The 18,593-nt window shown below is 38.3% G+C and overlaps 1 protein-coding gene across 16 annotated transcripts; it reads right to left on the bottom strand.

The window, feature by feature from the left end:
• Positions 1-827: 827 nt before the first annotated feature.
• Positions 828-18,534, bottom strand: LOC147124230 (uncharacterized). Of its 16 annotated transcripts, none has more exons than XM_085984085.1 (6): positions 18,194-18,534; positions 13,192-13,370; positions 12,596-12,681; positions 5,015-5,110; positions 1,180-1,223; positions 828-1,071 (listed from the first exon to the last, which is right to left on the bottom strand). In XM_085984085.1, exons 4-6 carry the CDS (start codon positions 5,083-5,085, stop codon positions 914-916), a joined length of 273 nt encoding a protein of 90 aa, XP_085840211.1. In that variant the 5' UTR covers positions 5,086-5,110; positions 12,596-12,681; positions 13,192-13,370; positions 18,194-18,534; the 3' UTR covers positions 828-913. The 16 variants fall into 16 exon arrangements, with proteins under 16 accessions (XP_085840211.1, XP_085840215.1, XP_085840222.1 ...); XM_085984089.1 differs by lacking the exon at positions 18,194-18,534 and adding an exon at positions 17,539-17,908; XM_085984096.1 differs by lacking the exon at positions 18,194-18,534 and adding an exon at positions 15,236-15,337.
• Positions 18,535-18,593: the final 59 nt, after the last annotated feature.

The following is an 18,593-nucleotide window of genomic DNA, read 5'->3' as shown; positions in this document are numbered from 1 at the left end:
GCATCGATGGGAGGTCCCACACAGGCCGCTTACCAATTGTTCCGCTGGAAAAGAAACCGCATGTGCACGACTGCTGCAGCAAATTTAAAAGGGACTGCACATGAAAACAAAATTACAGGGAACATTGGTTGTAGCTCATGTGGAACATAAACACCAACACAGTTGGGCCAAATGGCCTGTTTCCATGTTGTAATTTCTATGTAATTCCATGTAATTTCGATAGATAGATAAATCCATAAACCAAAAGTGCAACATGTGAATGTTTCAAGAGCTGTTACAATTACACCCAGAGAGAATAGGTAAGCATCACATCCAGATGTGAAATGGAGTTGAAATATGGCAAGAATGAGAAAAGATTAAATTGAAAACCAAGCTAAGAAAAATTACATCTTTTATTTGAGGTACTGTAAATTACAGGTAAATATTTCCTTCTGTTGTAAAAGCAATATAAATATAAACAGTTACCCACACTACAGCCAGCTATAACTGTAAATAAATCAAAACTACTGCAAGAATAATTGCATTTTTATCAACACCATTTGAAAAGCCACACTAATTCTGTTCACTGCAGGAACAATGTGTGTGACTGTTAAAGGGTGATTTAAAAAATAAGAATACAATTTTATTAAAGTGTACAATTCTAACTTAAATCGGTGTTTGTCTGTTTACAGATTTACAAAGCCTATTTAGCTTTGGGAGGATCCAACATTAAAAAAATGCTGAGAGTCAGGGACCTTCTTGATCATAGACGATCTATATATTGGCTCAAAACTCCTGGAGAAAAGCCCAAAATAGAATGAAAGAAAACTGCTGCTTTCAGACCAGTGTGAAGATAAAACCAATTTATTCCATCATCTGTACACAATCCAAATACATAATGTTATGCAATCTAACAAGATTTTTTAAACCACATTTACATGGCCTGATGCAATAGGTAATTAGTTTGCTGCATCAGAGTCCGAGATGGTGGTGGCAGGTTTGTTGAATGGTCAGCATCCATCTCATATCTGATGTGTTCCCTGGTTTGTTGCTGTCGACTCTTAACTTGGATAGTGTACTTCAGAGAAAATCCTGTGAAGGACCAAGGAACAGATTTAAGCTCTTCCCATCGGTTGGTTGTACACTGAGATTTAGTAGCTAAATTACATGAGTTTGCGGCTGTTATCTGTTCTCCCTCACCTGAAGATTGAGTGTCCTCTTCCAACACTGTTACAGACTCAGCACTGAATAAAGCAGAGATGGATGAAGGCAACTCATTTGTTAATACATGAATGACCATGTTACATTAATGGCTTTCAAATAAGCATGTAATGGAAAAGCAGAAGGATTGATGCAGGCATTGGAGAGGCAAATAATAATTTACTCAGTTAAACTGCAGTATCTTTGGTTTTGGTTTGCGTGTTTTACTGTGGACCTTGTGTTCATAGATGATTTAGACTTGGGCAAAAAGAGTTCTTTTTTTAATCCTGACACTTAAAGGAAAGATGCTGAAGCGTGTGAAGGAACAGAGATCTGGGAGTGCAAATACATAATATACACTCTTGTAGGCAAGGTTCCCCACTAGTGCGAGGTGGGAAAAATATCTCTTAGCTGTCTTCCATTCAAGGTGACTTCTGATAGGCCCATCATCTATAATATGACCCATTTTCCTTTACTGGTGCATATCATGTCTAACAGGTTAAGAACTGGTGCTAATACTACCTGAATGGTAAAATGCTAATAGCTCAAATTTCCTGAGTCAACTCATGCACCATTATTCACAGAACAAAATGCAAACTGGGATAAATGTAAGTAGTGCAGTAGTGTGGAACAAAAGATTGTGTGTAAGTAACATTTAAAAGGGATGGGAAGAATTAAAAAGGAGTGTCACAATTGGGTTGGGGAATTAAAATTCTGCAAGCCTTCAGAAAAGCACAAAAGGCATCGGAACCCATTAGCAGTCTATGTCAAGGTTAAAGGGCCAGGATATTAAGAAGTGACAGCTAAACATTAAGGGAAAATAAGCTAATGGTTTCTGCAGCTGGCTGGATTTGTCACTGGCAATGGCAACCCTATGGTGCTTCCTGGCAACAGGTGTCCTCACAATAGATAGGAGTTTTGCAACTAGTTCTATGTTGACCCGTGTCTAGAGACTTTTTAAAAAATTTGTTTATGGGATGTGGGTGTCGCTGGCAAGGCCAGCATTTATTGCCCATCCCTAATTGCCCTCGAGAAGAACATAAGGAATAGGAGCAGGAGTAGGCCATTTGGTCATTTGAGCCTGCTCTGCCATTCATCTCCACTTTCCTGCACTATCACCATATCCCTTGATTCCCTTAATATTCAAAAGTCTATAGATCTCTGTCTTGAATATACTCAATGACTGAGCCTCCACAGCCCTCTGGGGTAGAGAATTCCAAAGATCCACCACCCTTTGAGTGAAGAAATTTCTCCTCATTCATCTCAGTCCTAAATGGCCCCTTATTCTGAGACTGTAGCCCCTGGTTCTAGACTCCCCAGCCAGGGGAAACATCCTCCCTGCATCTACCCTGTGAGGCCCTGTAAGAATTTTGTATGTTTCAATGAGATCACCTCTCATTCTTCTAAACTCCAGAGAATATAAACCTCATCTACTCAATCTCTCCTCATAAGACAAGCCCCCCATCCCAGGAACCAGTCTGGTGAAGCTCCATTGCACTCCCTCTATGGCAAGTATATCCTTCCTTAAGTAAGGAGACCAAAACTGTACACAATACTCGGTGTGGTCTCACCAGGGCCCTATATAATTGCAGTAAGACATCTTTAATCTTGTAATAAAAGGACAAAATACCATTTACTTTCCTAATTGCTTGCTGTACCTGCATGTTAACTTTCAGTGATTTGTGTACAAGGGCACCCAGGTCCCTCTGAACACCAACATTTCCTAATCTCTGACCATTTAAAAAATACTCTGCTTTTCTATTTTTCCCACCAAAGTGGATAACTTCACATTTCTCCACATTATATTCCATTTGCCATGTTCTTGCCCATTCACTTAGCCTGTCTGTACCCCCTTGAAGCCTCTTTGCATCCTCCTCACAGCGTACATTCTCACCCACGTTTGTATCTTCAGCAAACTTGGATATATTACATTTGGTCCCCTCATCCAAATCATTGGTGTAGATTGTGAATAGCTGAGGCCCAAGCACGGATCCTTGCGGTACCCCACTAGTTACAGCCTGCCAACCTGAAAATGACCCGTTTATTCCTACTCTCCGTTTTCTGTCCATTAACCAATCCTCAAATCCATGCTAGTATATTTCTCCCAATCCCATGAGCCCTAATTTTGTTTATTAACCTCTTGTGTGGCACCTTATCAAATGCGTTCTGTAAATCCAAATACACCACATCCATTGGCTGCTCCTTATCTATTCTGCTAGTTACAATCTCAACAAACGCTAACAGATTTGTCAAACACAATTTCCCTTTCATAAATCTGTGTTGACTCTGCCCAATCCCATTATTATTTTCTAAGTGCCCTGTTACCACATTCTTAATAATAGATTCTAGCATTTTCCCTACTACCGATGTCAGGCTAACTGGTCTGTAGTTTTCAGTTTTCTCTCTCCCTCCTTTCTTAAATAGTGGGGTTACATTTGCTACCTTCCAATCTGCGGGAACTGTTCTAGAATCTATGGAATTTTGGAAGATGACAACCAATGACTTCCCCATAGGTGTTTCAAAAAGGTGTGACAATGTCTGCAAATATGGTTGGTAGTTTCTTGATGGGTACAGCTTTGTTGGCTGATGACCAGCTGACATACTGAAACCCTCATCCATGACTTTGTTACCTCTAGACTTGACTATTCCAAATTACTCCTGGCCGACCTTCCATTTTCTACGCTCTGTAAACTTGAGGTTATCAAAAGCTCGGCTGCCCATGTCCTAACTTGCACCAGTCACGTTCACCCATGAACCCTGTGCTTGCTGGCCTACATTAGCTCCTGGTTAAGCAACGCCTCGGTTTTAAAATTCTCATCCTTGTTTACAAATCCCTCCATGGCCTTGCCCCTCCTTATCTCTAATCTCTTTCAGCCTTACAACCCTCCGAGATATCTGTGCTCCTCCAATTCTGGCCTCGAGCATCCCCAATTTTAATCGCTCCACCATTAGCGGCCGTGCCTTCAGTTGCCAAGGCCCTAAGCTCTGGAATTTCCTCCCTAAACCTCTCCGCCTCTCTACTTCTCTTTCCTCCTTTAAGACATTCCTTAAAACCTACCTCTTTTCTGCCCCAATATGTCCTTATGTGGCTCAGTGTTGATAACTCCCGTGAAGTGCTTTGGGACGTTTTACTACATTAAAAGCACTATATAAATACAAGTTGTTGTTGTTTCCTGCAATACCGCAAAAAGGATAATATGCTGTAGTTGATCTCTTTATGGAAAACCAGCCAGCTTAATGGTTAGTCAGCTCTTCACACTTTTTTGTGTCATCAGGAGTGCTGTCATTACTTTCCTGAGAGTCAGAGCCTCTACATGCACTCATTTGCCAAAATGAGGTTTGGTCATCTCTGCCTGTTGATGCAGAAGTATGGCTACTAGTGGGTAGACACAGAGCACTTATCATGCACCCTGAACTGTCTGGCATCCTATCAAGGGATCTCCTTTACTGCCCAATATCTCAGACAAGGGGATTTCCATTGGGAAGTTCATTGATGATCGTAATTCTGCTACAGACAAAAATAAAGTAAAACAACTTGCACAAAGGTGCACGATAACCTAAGTGTCAAGAGATTTAAAAAAATGGAGTCCAGGCCAGGAATGGCCTCAAAACTGCTGAAAAAATTTGTTTTGCCATTTAAATTGACTTACCTGTACTGCTTAGTGTCCAGCAACTCTGGGTGTGCAGTTACAATGGACATTAATGTTCAATTGTCGCACAACTGGCATTAAAGGCAGATAGAGACATAGGAGGCATCAAAAAAGTGTTCCCGCATCAAATAAATATTATAATGAAGCTCCTACCTGTTTTAAGCTGGAGCTTCCTGCACCCATACCTGGCCAGCTGGAACTGCATGCCAGAAGGTGTTCTAGGACTCCGCTCCTTTTCCTCTCCCTCATAGTCCATGAAATGGGTGCACAAAGGGCATTAGCTAGAGGAAAAATGGTCTCAATAAATCAATCTAGAATTTTGCATTCTGTGACTTAGCTGAGCAATTGGAACCTGTCTAATTGGAGTCTACAAAAAAAAATACGTGTTTTGCTTCAAAGGGCCAATGATTCGATTAGTTTGCAGTTCAGGAACAGAGAAAGTACAATGGGCACCTATAAGTTTCATGTGCTTTTAGCATTTCAGAGACCGGAAGTAGTAGCCCAATCAAACTTGATCAGATTAGATTTTGAACAGGCAGTTCCATTGCTGCCTGCATTTGAAATGAGTAATTATCTCCATATAGTATTTGTCCCATCACAAAGACCAGAAGAATTCTTTAAGAATCCAGCTAATAGTGGACAAATTTAAACTAATGAAATATTGATTTATCCAAAGTTTCATATGAATAAAACATGAGAGATCTTATATTATGAAGTAGTGGAGATCTGCTGTCATCCTAGTATTCTTTGCTGCTATCAGCATATGATGGCAAGTTCATTAACATTGGTGACATATCTGGCTTGCAGTACTTTAAGAATTCAAACTCATTTTTGAATGGATGTAGTGTGTAACAATTTGCAGCAGTTGTATGGATGGTAGGTCAATGTATTTGGTGTCACACCACTTTCTACAGTGCCTTAACTTTAATCTTCAAATTAGGGTATCAACCCCAATGTTGTTAAATTCTCTATTTTGAAGGCGTCTATGAAAAATACATAGGATTGTTATTTAATACTTAGCGGGAACATTTTCTCTGTATTTCAGACATAACTCTAAACAGTTGTATGAATAATGCTACAAATAGAAAACAGAGCAAATCCCTCACCCTCCATCTCATTTTGGGACTAGTGATTGACAATAACAATAATTCTCACATTTAAAAGGTCAACAAACATTGCCCACTGAAGCAATATGTTGGTGCATATGTGGGCTATGCCATCGACTGTTGGGACATGGGCTTCCATTTGTGATCTGAAGAATCAGGGAATTAAAATTGGTAAGGGTATCCCACTGTTGTCAGGTATATTCTAAGGAATAACTCAAGGATGGCATTAACAGCACTCTAAGAATGAGTTGGTAGTTTGCCCTTTAAATTTTCATGCGACCTAAATAAAAATTGAAATATGTTTTCTTCTTTACAATTGAGATGACTGATGCTCATTTAGGTCATTCTGTCCACTTGCACCCACTATCACCTTAGGTCATTCTGTCCACTTGCACCCACTATCACCAAGATGAACTCCCAGGTCAGGTAATAACGTAGATTTGAGCAGAAGACGACTCTGTTTACACTACCTGCAGTGGAGATTACATAAATCTGTTTCACTTCAGAGATGTGTAATATTTAACATGATCCTATCAGAACCCAAGCATCAGAAGTGAGATATCAGATAGCAAACGGGTGAAATCTCTCCCCCACCATCTCATTTTGGGTCTGGTGATTGACAATTACAGTAATTCTCACTAAAGGGCAACATTGTCCAGTGAAGCAGTACATTGATGCACATGGGGACTATGCCATTGACTGTTGGGATATGGGCTTCCATTTATGAGCTAAAGAATCAGAGAATGAAAATTGATAAGCAAGTGCCCTTCCATCCACTTTAACCAGGCATATCTTAATGAATAACTCCAGGATGGCAGTGAGTGCATCCTTCAATTTACGTTCTTACAAAGGATTCTAAGCAGGATTGTCCAAAAATGTAATTTAATATCATGGTATACTTGGGTTATCTACAACTTTTACTTTGCTAACATCTTGAATAATATTACTGTAATTCCATTGGTTTCATTCTAACATAAATCTCATCAGCTGATGCTAGCCAAAAATGTCCATTTGCTGGCACCCAAGGGTAAGAAACTTTCAATTTGGACTTAAAATAACGTATGTTAGCCAGGCAGGCATATCTAATGTCCTAGATCAGCACCTTTGTATATACGAGGAGGGAGAAGTCAAAAATTCATCCGTCTAAACTCAGCATTACATAAAATAAATACAGCATGATTTTTATGCGACCTATGTCTTTGCCTTGTCCCGAACCAATCAAATCAAAGAACGTTTTACTTCTGATGACATGTTTAGTTATCACAAGCGTTTAGGCTGCTTTTAAAACATAATTTACAAAGCATAGTTAAGTAAAAATATTTTATTTAGTATCTAAATAGTCACGGTATTTTTGTATTGCTGCCTGATTCCAATCTGCTCCTTATATACTCAGTACAATATGGCTATCGTCAAAGCTGTAACATGTCATACTAATTAATGCAGTTTTCGCACCCTCTGATTGAGATCTTTTGCACTGTCTAAGCAACATTGCGATTGATCTTATTAAAAGATCTCAGATGTATTGCTGCAGTCTTATGATAAATATATTAAGATGGATCTCAACCTAGTACAAAAATAAATGCAGGTCGTCTTACTTGCAGCACGAGTTGTGTAATTTCATTTAACTAATTCTTGACAGCGTGAAATGCCAAATTCTGACTTATTATGTAGCCTTTGGCAATAAATGCAAAGTGCATATCTTTGGTTGTTTACATTCACGAACATATATGTAAAAAAAAGGCATTGGAGCATTTTAACATTTTCATTGCGTAATTGTATTTCATCCTAGCCTGTGTTAGCTGGATGTCAACACAAACAGTAAAAATTACCGTATAAATCATTTTTATTGCACTTTAACAGAGAAACAGGTAAGCCAGTCTACAATTCAACTATGCCCTTTTTGTTGTCATGAAAGTCTCCTTCTAATCTTCTGCTGCTGTGAAGAGGTGCCAAGAAGGATGTGTAAATCCTTGATTTCTTATTTTATCTGTGCACAGCTAAATCGATCCACAGCGCTTCTGCACCTGCTCCCTCGCTTTTTGCACAAATAATGGTGCCATCCAACTCCCTTCTAATCAGACCATTTAAACCAAGCTATTACAAAGGAAAATGAAACTGCTGCTGCCGAGTGCCGCTCGCCCTCTGGAAAAAAAAAGCTAATAAATTTCACAAACATGGCACATTTAACTGAGACTCCGTGCCCTTTTCTCCGATACAACCAACTGTTTCACCCACTCGGTTATTGGATCTAGACTTCCCCAGGACCCACTGACTAGATCAATATCTCCCAGCACAGGTCGTCAAAATAACTACATCTGATTACTACGAACTTGTAGAATATTCGAAGATAGACATTCTATTACTTGAGGTAATATGTATTTTTTTTTTTTTTTAACTATAACGTTTGGTGTGGTTATTAGATACTTCTGGAAAATAGCTCAAATAGTATTTACTGTAAAAGCCGATAAAGCCATGGTTGCAATCGCTTGCACAAATGAAATGTATCCTACAATTAGTTAATTAATTCCAAAAGGCCTTCAATTTCAGACGGTTATTCTAAATATAACTCTCTTGTAGAACAGTTTAATTAAGGTACTGCGTTATTCCATATGAGCAGAGCGTTTAAGTAGAAGCCCATACTTTGGATCCATTTAGCTGCGAGTTGAACAAGTTGGCTTCATTTAAGGGAAGGAGGTTGCCTCCATTCAATTAGTGTACTGAGACTGACAGGCCTGGCGATAAATGCGGAAAAAAACAATGGCACTTCGAATTTAATTTGCATCAGGTGCTGACTAGATGCATTTCAACAAACGTTTTGGTAGCGAAAAAAGAGCATTGTCTAAGTAACTAGAACTGGACAAGAGAAACACAATTTTCTACAATAATATAGTCGTTCTTGGTATAATAATGAAAGGCAATTGCAACAGGGTATAGACGTGCGGTAGAGGACCTCTACAAAAGTGACAGTTTTCAGTTTTGTTCTGGAGTTTGAAAACTGGATTTTCGACTCTCACTTGGCCCTAAGCCCATTATGCCAGTTTCTGTATCCTGTTTGTGCCAGTGAAGTATAAAATAAAAATAAACTATTGTAAATGTGTTTAAAGTAAAACCTAGAGTGTTTCCATTCCTCGGTCTTCGTTGAATAGGTCATGCACATGTAAACGATAAGAAGTTTTGGTGGAGGCCAGACCAGCTCCCTTTACAGTCATAATGTTTAGTCATAATCAGAGAGTAATGCAGTACCAACTTTTTTTTTTCCACTCCCGAACTTATGATTCTGCTTTTAATAAAGTGAATTTAATAAAGGCACTGGTTACCATGAAATGGTTACGCGAAATATTAATGACGATGAGGTTTTGCTTGAAATAGCATTATTTTGCATTTTTTTGTATAATTGTGAGATTCACCTAGCCCACAGTGGTTGAATAAATCAATGTACGGTATTATCTTTTCCGTGTCACGGGCGAATTAACTTTACATGTAGTTTTTATTTAGTTTAAGCAACTGAACGAGCTGCGAATAATCATTTTAATATTTCTTTGCCAACAACCGAGTATATTTTAAAAGGACATATTAACCACTTGTAAATAAATATTTATGAATCGAAACATTTGACTTATAACACCATTCCTCCCACTTGGTGCAATCCGCATTTCATAATATCCCAATATCAATCGCTGGCTGAACTGATCATAATTATGAAGTTAAATAGTTGTATGTTTAAGGCCTCAATTTAGATCATACTTGTATGTAATTAACTAACAGTGCTTAATTTATATTGTTGATAAAACATTTGAAAACCGTAGGGAGTTCTTCTCAATAAGCAATAAATTAGAAAATTGTGTGAAGTTGTAGGCTATGACATATGAAAGTTATGACTTTGGGTTACAGTCGATGAATACAAATAAGCTTCGGGATCTGTACAAAAGCGAGGTTCCTTTAATTATCAGAAACTTGAAATCCTATTTCTATTCAGACGCATCTGGGCAGAATTGAACGTTTAGGGGGTAGGGAGGAGGTGGGAGGTCTTAACATGATTCTCGTTCCCTGTAGCACATTTGTATATTCTTATCTCAACCTATCGGAGAAAAAAATTAATAGAATACGATTTTAACTTTATACGTTCTTTGGGCTGGATTGGGAATATGTTTAGTCACAATCAGCCAGTAAAGCAGTACAATTTTGTGTCCTTTTTAACTCCCGAACTTCACTTTCTGTTTCTAATAGTGAATTTTGACACAGACTACCATGAAATAGTCGCAAAGTATTAATGACTAGATAACGGTTTGCTTGCAAAAATTTAAGTGGGTATGCAGTATTATTTTGCAATATTTTTGTATAATTGTGTAATGAACCTAACGCATAAGACGTTGAATGATGCGACAGTGTCATTTCGGTATTACCATATCTCTAACAAACATTTTATGTTTAAAACAAGTCTTCAGAAACTCAGTTGCTACAAAATATATTGTGCTCAAACAGTATATTAAATATACATGCTTCCATTTTTTTCCTAATAAAAGTATTTCTAAATATTACAATCGACATCAGCTAATATTTCTCCGGTCTAGTTATGTGCGGTAAGGTGCAGATCACACATTAGTTTTGTAATTGCATTGGGGGTCGTTGAGACGTTAGCTCATTAAATAACCGGAAATGTGCATGCCAGAAAATATAAAGGCGAAACTGGTGCATACAGAGATTCACTCGTTCTTTCAGAACTATGGACAGCTCTAACTGACAGGAATTACTACTGGTCCCAATTAACAAAGCAATAACCTAAAATTCTCTCGTTCAAATTATGAAACAACTGTATATTTGATCGACATTTTACAATAAAAATGAAATAAGACATTAACGTTCTAAGTATATTAAGAATTACTCGCCATTAAAGTTCTCCTACTGTGCAATATGTGCACGTTTATATCAATCATTCCTAACTGCAGCTGGCGTCCCCTTCCCACTAACAACTACATTTCTCTTCCACATTAGGTGACCCAAAAGTTGACTGCCTTTGACCAAGTGAAATGGTTATAATGGCTAAGTCACATTTCATCCAGCTGATGTTCGGGAAAATACTTGTTGGCTTAGCATCTAAAGCTGTGGTAGCCAAGTAACTGAGTACGCTGCTGAGCACTTGGGGCTGTCGAGAGGCATTTTACAACAATTATTCCCATTACCTCCCATCCGCCAGTCTTCAATCACAGTCTCTTTGGGAAATATTTCAGAATCATGCTACGCATTGTTCAGTAACACTGCTCCAATTGCCAAGATGCAATTTAGATGTGATTGAAATGTGAAAACTTAAACAAAAACAAGAACATGCTAATACCTGAAAACAACCACACTTGACTTTTTGAACTCAATTTCTGTGACAATGTTCTTTAATGGATTTTCTCAATTGCTCCCAGACAATTTGCACCTTTTAAGCATAGAGTGATATGAGATGAAATTTCATGGGGTGCTTGCAGTTTTTTCCCTTCCTATAATTCTGACAGGGACTGGCGTAACAATTTCTGCTATTAAAAGCCGCGTTAGTGCAGACACTCAAATCGTTGTGGTAATCAACATACTCTACAAATAGATAAGGTATATGCCTTTTCACTTTTTTAACCCAACAGGTACTCGAATGATTGTAATTATTGCGTCTAAGAGGCCCAAATAGATGCTGATTGCAGCTTTGTGAAAACACCACAAAGACACTAGATGAAGCAGCTTATTTGCTTCTTCATTATCTCCGTATTCATCAGACTGACACACAGTTGAGGACAGACAGACAGCTACTGTAGTTTGGAACCAGTGGTGTATTTGGAGGGGAAGGTATTCTGTCGGGTCAGATACATCATCAGCCAAATGTAGGGAGGAAGTTGAGGGTTCTTCAACTGGAAGAGTTTGTTTTCCGCCTTTAGCATTGTACAAATTGTTTGCAGGCGAAAGAGGAAATATGTCTTTTCTACTTTTGACACCATTGGTAATTAATGGGTTACTTTGGGGAATGATGCAATAATTTATCACCTCCATTTTCTTTATGTAATGTTTTAAAGTATCTAATTCAATTGAAAAGGTAAATACGTTTCCTTCAAGTAATGTCGAATCTGCAAATGTACGTTAAAGTTCAGATAACATATATAGAAAGATTTTATGGCATCAAGATAGTACACACAAAAGATAAAACATGTATGTTATTCTGTTTTGATCTAGCAATATACGCTTGAAAACATAGCGACAATATTGTGCAGTGAATTGGGTCAGAGAACTACATGTGTCGGTATCAGTTGAACCAGTGCTGAGACAGACACTTGATCTCAGTGTTCTGTGGTTAGTAGGGCGGTATAGTTATGTCTGACCTTGAGAATCTGCCTTATCCAAAGCAAATACGATAGCTGGCATATTTTCAAAGACTGACTGAGCAGTTTGATAGTGCCTCGCGCCCCCTACATAAATGGCACCCTATAATGCACAGTAAAATCGACTTTTATCTCTTATTTAAGGAAAGTACAATAACTCATGGATGCTGTAGGCATAAATGAATTCTGTAGATGTCCCTCTGGCGTGAAATAAACTTCTGAATTAATTGTTCTTTGCGAAGCTTTCTGTTTATATACTTTAAAATTTATACCCACAGAACAGTAAAGCTATTTAAAAAATATACAAACATACATGCGCAAACGCAAAAGTCGACTGCCGCTGCATCAGAGTTCAGTGTGTAGACAAGGCTGGTTTTGAAAATAGCTACATTAGATGATCTGAAACAAAAGAGAAAATTGATTTTAATTATATGGCGACTTGACAAAAATCGTTCAGCAAAACTGCAATCTATGTGCATATATAACCCATTAAACACATTCATAGGAGGGCGGGGTCACAACATAGACACTGCATCCCAATAGCAGAAGAGACACAATCTGTATTTCCATAACTGGAAATAGTACAGGTAAAAGGGAATTTCATTTGTTTTTTAAACCAGTAAACTCACTCTGGTAGCCAGACTAAAACGTAATCAGCTGTGAAAGCGAATCATTTGTGTCGAAATCTTTTTTATTCTGCCCACTCCCCTTTGAACACCAATGTGGTTATATGAACCGAATCCGTTTGTTTTATAGCTTTTACATTTATTTTATCGAGAAAGCCTTCCCTCTTACCACCCGAATTTCAATTTCTTAATTTGCAGTGGAGATAAAGTAGCAGGAGCTGGATCGGTGCTGTTGTTACCATGGGCAGGTCTTATCAAGCGTGAAGTTTGGTGCATTGCAAACCTATTTAAGTGATTATCTGTGGAGGACCTCTTGAGTCATCTCCATCGCTGCAGTCTGCTGATAAGACAGCTGTTCCTATGGCTGCTGCCTCTCGCCGGACCCTAGTCGGCTTTTGATATAGTGTAGCTTTGTTATTACGCCCCGGTGCTATCACTTGCTCCCTTCTGAAAGCATTTGATCTGAAGACAAAAAGGGTTGATAGAATGATTGATTGATGTTACTAAATACTGCACTACAACGACAGCGCATATCTTCCGCGGAAATGCATTAATTTAAATGCAAAATCGGAAAATTAATTAAACCTCTGTCGATAACAATCACTGCAAAGTCATAAGGACTAGGGCGTTCAAGAAGCGTTATCAGTTTGCAATCGTAAAACTCTTAATTCCCTAAAAATAACATCGAATACTAATTTTAATTATTGTGTGTCCGAGACCCACCACAACCGAGTCTTTCTTAATGACCGTCAGAGGGGAGGGGAGGCTTTAAGCAATAACTTCCCTAAATAAAATTCACGTAACAGTCTCTTTCTCGCAATGCTAGAACTTTCCATGCAACGTGCCTACGTTTTGTAAAACAGTAAATTGTCAAAAAATCTGGCGGTCAAGCTGAATTTCGGTGACAATTGGCCCTAAACTAAAAGAAAGCTGCGCACTATAATTTAAAATTATAGTCTAAATTAAAATGTTGGTTGTATCTGTAGTATACAGTACATATCCATCCCGCTACAACAATAAACCACCGACTAGCAGCAGCACATTTCGCATTGATTCAACGTAGGACGCTTTTCCACAAGCCAAACAGTTGCTAATTACTTAAAATAAGCATTTAACAGTCGGGCTAAAGGTCACAATTGGTAATCAATACATCTTAAATGTCTATACGGGTAACAAACAAAGTCAAAGTGACAGCCTAAATGTGATTCCTCGGGGTTGTAATTTGTCACGAAGACAAAATTGTAAACAGATCATATTCACGACAAGATTCCTTATTTTGTGGCGAGCTGGAAGTGCAAGGAATTACATTCTCAAACATCTGGATGCTATGGCCAGGGTTAAACAGCAGAGGCATAAAATCCCACTGATCCGCAAGTACAAGTGGTAAAGTGCATATACTAAATGTCCAAAGCAAGGCTTCTTAGCCGTTGATCGTGGTCTTGAATACTAATCATATTTGAAAACCTACAAATTCTTCACTGTGCACGTCCTGTATGTGTGATTTATGTCTCTGAGCCTCTATGCTCTTTAGAAAACAGGTTCAGTCCTGAGGTGTTAGCTTGAAAGTATGGTAACAGAGACTAGCGCCTTTTACGTGCTTTATGGAAATACGCAATTTACTTTGATTTAAAATGCTTTCTGTTCAGATATCGTAAGTGCTCGTTTCGACCAAGAAACAATAAAGGTATTTGAGAATAACTACAAGAACATTTGTATAGTTTGTTCTGTTTGGCGAAATGCTATCTGAATGATAGTCAATGGATCATATTTACCGTTGTTAAAGCTTGACTACACTGCTGCTTTTGTTTAGATAACACTCATTGTTATGACTGCAATGCACAGGGCCAGACTGGTCTATCTATCCAAAATGAAATAGCCTGTCTGTCTATGCTGCCGCCATTTTGTACTTCAGCTCTAAGTGACTTGAAAGGAGATCACAAAAGCTGCACACAACCAACCAATTGAAAGCTATTGACCTTGACAATTCGTTATACATTTAGTTCTCAGTTTCAGCTATTAGCTTGATCGTGTTGAGTGCATTTGGTGAACACATTTTTACTCGCAACGACTTGTGTAGTTAAACCCTATTACTTTGCAAGGAGGCTATACTTTGAAATAGTGAACAGTTGATTAAACACATGTTCCCATTCTGGTACCCTACGCACACGAATTCACTTCTTTTCTGTAACTTCTAAAATCTCCCCGAAACGTTATTGTATGTATTTAATAACCACGAAATCCTTGGGAAAAAATATACAACCTCGCCCTTCAGGAATTTTGTACGATCACAACGCAATAAATCAGGTGACTAAAATCTTTCTGATTACCGAAATCTTAGTAAATGGGGATGGTATAGTAAATGGAAGGACCTGCTTGCGGAATTATAAGTACAACTTCTGTACATTTATAAAAAAGTGAGGCACGAATAATTATTTGTATCAATATTCTAATTAATACAGAATTAAATCGAAATCAATTGACATTGTTCAATCAGCAGGAGGTCCACCTGGTGCGCATCAATCGGAAAGTGAAGACGATTTCAAGTTGTGTTAATGTACTTGTTACGCCGAATCTGCACACGTTAACTCATTGGGACACCCACGGCTGTATAATAATCACAAGACATTCAATAAAGTTCCGAGTTTTGCGGTTTACATATGTGTATACAGTTCTATACGGTTCTCCTATGTCTTTTAAGCATTGCAATTTTCCATTATATTCATTCTCCAAAGTGAAAAAAAAACTGGTTACCAAACGGTAAAATGAATGTGGCGCTGAAGTGAAAACCGGTTAGTAAGGTTTGTAGCTTCATCTTAACTTCAATGCTACATTTGGAGACAAACACTGGAAAGTTTCTAAATTTCTCGTCGCCATGTACTTGAATGTTTGGATGGGTTACAATTTTCGAACTAATGGATTTTTCTGTGTAAATTATGGGATGGGTCTCAATGGTCGGTGTAAAAGCAAAATTCATTTCCGCACGCAGATACTACTTACTCATATAGGCGGCTGGACATTTATAGGTTAAATTAGGAAACGTGGACAGTATTCAATTTAAGACATGTCACGAAGGTGATCTTCAATTGTAAATCTAGTCACAAATGCATTTTAAAGCATTATGTAGAATGACTTGGTTAAAAGTTACATAGCCACATACACGATGAAGGGTCTATCAGTGCAGAGGATTGTGGGTGGACTAGGAGTAAAGGCTTGGAGTAACACCGAACGTTAATCGTACAGAAGGTTTGAAATACATGCTTAATCCTTACGTAAAGGGAATAAATGACTGACTGCATAAGAAAGTAAATCTGAAGGGAAATGTTTGTATTGAATTTATTTTTGTGACAGTAACCCGACTTTCAGACCGTATTCCAATTGGATGCAAAGAGCAGAAACCTTTGTCATTTTCTATGAAACAACATTTGTTGATCACATTTTTCACCCGTGGTGACTAAACTCCTTCTGAACACGGGACAGTTGGAAAACTTTCCTTGTAAAGCTTTAATTGGCCATGGCAGGACGTCTAAAATTGAGATACCATGTATAGTTATCAGTTGGTAAATATCAGCAAAGACGAAAGGGGCCCCTCCATGAAAACAATGCTTCAGAACACACCTACCTTTCTTGAAGTAGTTAATGGAAACGACTTACCGTCTGAGTGTGTTATATTTATAGGCCATTTTGCCTTGGTGAGAATAAAGGAACTAGTTTCCATTATGGACTGCAAGATAAGAAAACTGTATTTAAGTACATCTTACTTTTGTTACATAGATGTTTGTTTTTGAATCTTTGTCTTTGTTGTTTAGTTTTGGAAAGGTGCTCCTACCAATATTGTATCTACTAACATTAGTCTTCATCTACAAAGGCGTTTTAGATATTCCGTATGGGACAGTAATCGCTTTCAAGACTAAAGCTGGGACATTATTTAAACTTGTGTGTTCCAAGTAAAAAATATCAAGGATGAGCAAATGGTTAACACGTTGACTTGAATCGATAGAACAATAGTGGGAAAGTAATGGACAATAGAAACATGTGCGTGGGAAATGCAATTAAAGTTTTATGTTCTACTCTGTAAAACACCATTGAATGTAGATTAGTTTATTTTAATTTCACTGCTACTCTTGAACAAATGGTAGGTTATTCCAGGCTTGATTTCACTCGGTTCCTATACCTGTATAAATGAACATCCGGTTGATTACATCGCCTCTGTGCTTTGTTTGCACCCAAGATAAAATGCACCGTATCGCAGTTGTCCATCTCCGTACACGTCTACCGTTTAGCCCAAGCTGTTGTGAATTATACCCTCGTGTTAGGAAGGTATTTGAAATTAATTTTTGTCTGCATTATCTTGTGCTTGGTTGTTGACAATCTAGGTTCAGGGAAGCAATAGATTTACAATTTTATGTTTAAAACGCCTTTGCGTGTATTAACTGCTCTGATAAAATGTAATATACCACCGTATTTTGCTCAAGGGTAAGTTTGTTCGTTTCCTCATTACGGTATGAGGTTATTCCGTCCTAATATTACAGGAATAGTCATACCCCCGCTGTGATATCACCAGCAGTTAACCAGAAGCCCTTTTCATACCTGTCATGATTTGATGGGATTTCTTTGAGATGATCTAACGTACCGTAAAAGCAGCAGGAGAACGTTGCTTGTGCACCATCAATTAAGAAATGGAATTGTGTATTGGCGCGGAGCTGCTTCAACGGCCCTCTGAACATCAGTGTTCGCAGAAACTGCTGCTTTGTTTGAGGATTTGGGATCATGGAAAAATAACCAGTTATCTGCACCTATCTCGCCATTATATTCAAAATAGAAACCTTTAAAGCCTGCAACTTTGTTTTAGTCATTTTCAAAATGACCACAGCGAGGGCTCATTTGGGGCAGTAGATTTGCTTTACCAATTTTCCTTTTGCGTTGTAGACATGAACAGGTAAAAATGTGCTTTGTCAACGTCCGTGAAAGGACAACTAAGCCAAGTATTATCTCGCAGGAATGGGATTACAGTGTTGAAAGATGACTTGGAGGAGGGGGGACATTTGGGATGCCAATTAAGGGAAATAACCATCTACAGTTCCCTATTTGCTTTTTAAAAAGCGGGAGCTGTCTGCACTTATGCAGTCCTGATTTGTTCACTATAACACACACACAAAAATGCAATCACAATCTTTACGATTAAAACGCATTGCACTTTTTGCTGCTTTGTATACTGATAAGTCAACCGAAGAAAACACAAGTGACCTGGAAAGGCATCGGAATCAAAAATAACAGCTGTAACTTACCAACAGTAAATACAGTAGGGCATTTTCCATTATAAAACAAAGATTTAGCTGAAGGGTGAAGCTAATATTTTGATGCACAAAATTTAAAATGAGTGGTTCGACTGTATACTAAAAAACAATAAATCATTATCATTTAAAAAAAAAGGTGCGACGTTAATCCAAAATCTTTTTTTTTTCGCTCTTTGTATTCAGTGAAAATGCGTTACTGCGGAAAAAAAATCGCTTCTTCAGTCGTCTGCCTGCTTTTACTATTCAATAGATATGCCAGATTTTCGCTCAACCCAACCTGACAGCGAAGACAAGCCAGGCGGCTTCCCCCTCTGCTCGCCCCCCCCGCCCGGTCCCTTTCTCGCTGTGATTGACAGACCCGCAGAACCACAGACACGCGCTCGGAGCCCAG

The sequence above is a fragment of the Somniosus microcephalus genome, chromosome 1 (genome assembly GCF_052327205.1).
Source record: "Somniosus microcephalus isolate GS21.2 chromosome 1, FLI_Smic_1.0, whole genome shotgun sequence".
In the NCBI taxonomy this organism is placed as follows: Eukaryota; Metazoa; Chordata; class Chondrichthyes; order Squaliformes; family Somniosidae; genus Somniosus; species Somniosus microcephalus.
Note: the sequence above shows the minus strand (reverse complement) of the source record. Positions and strands in the feature narration are given on the sequence as shown.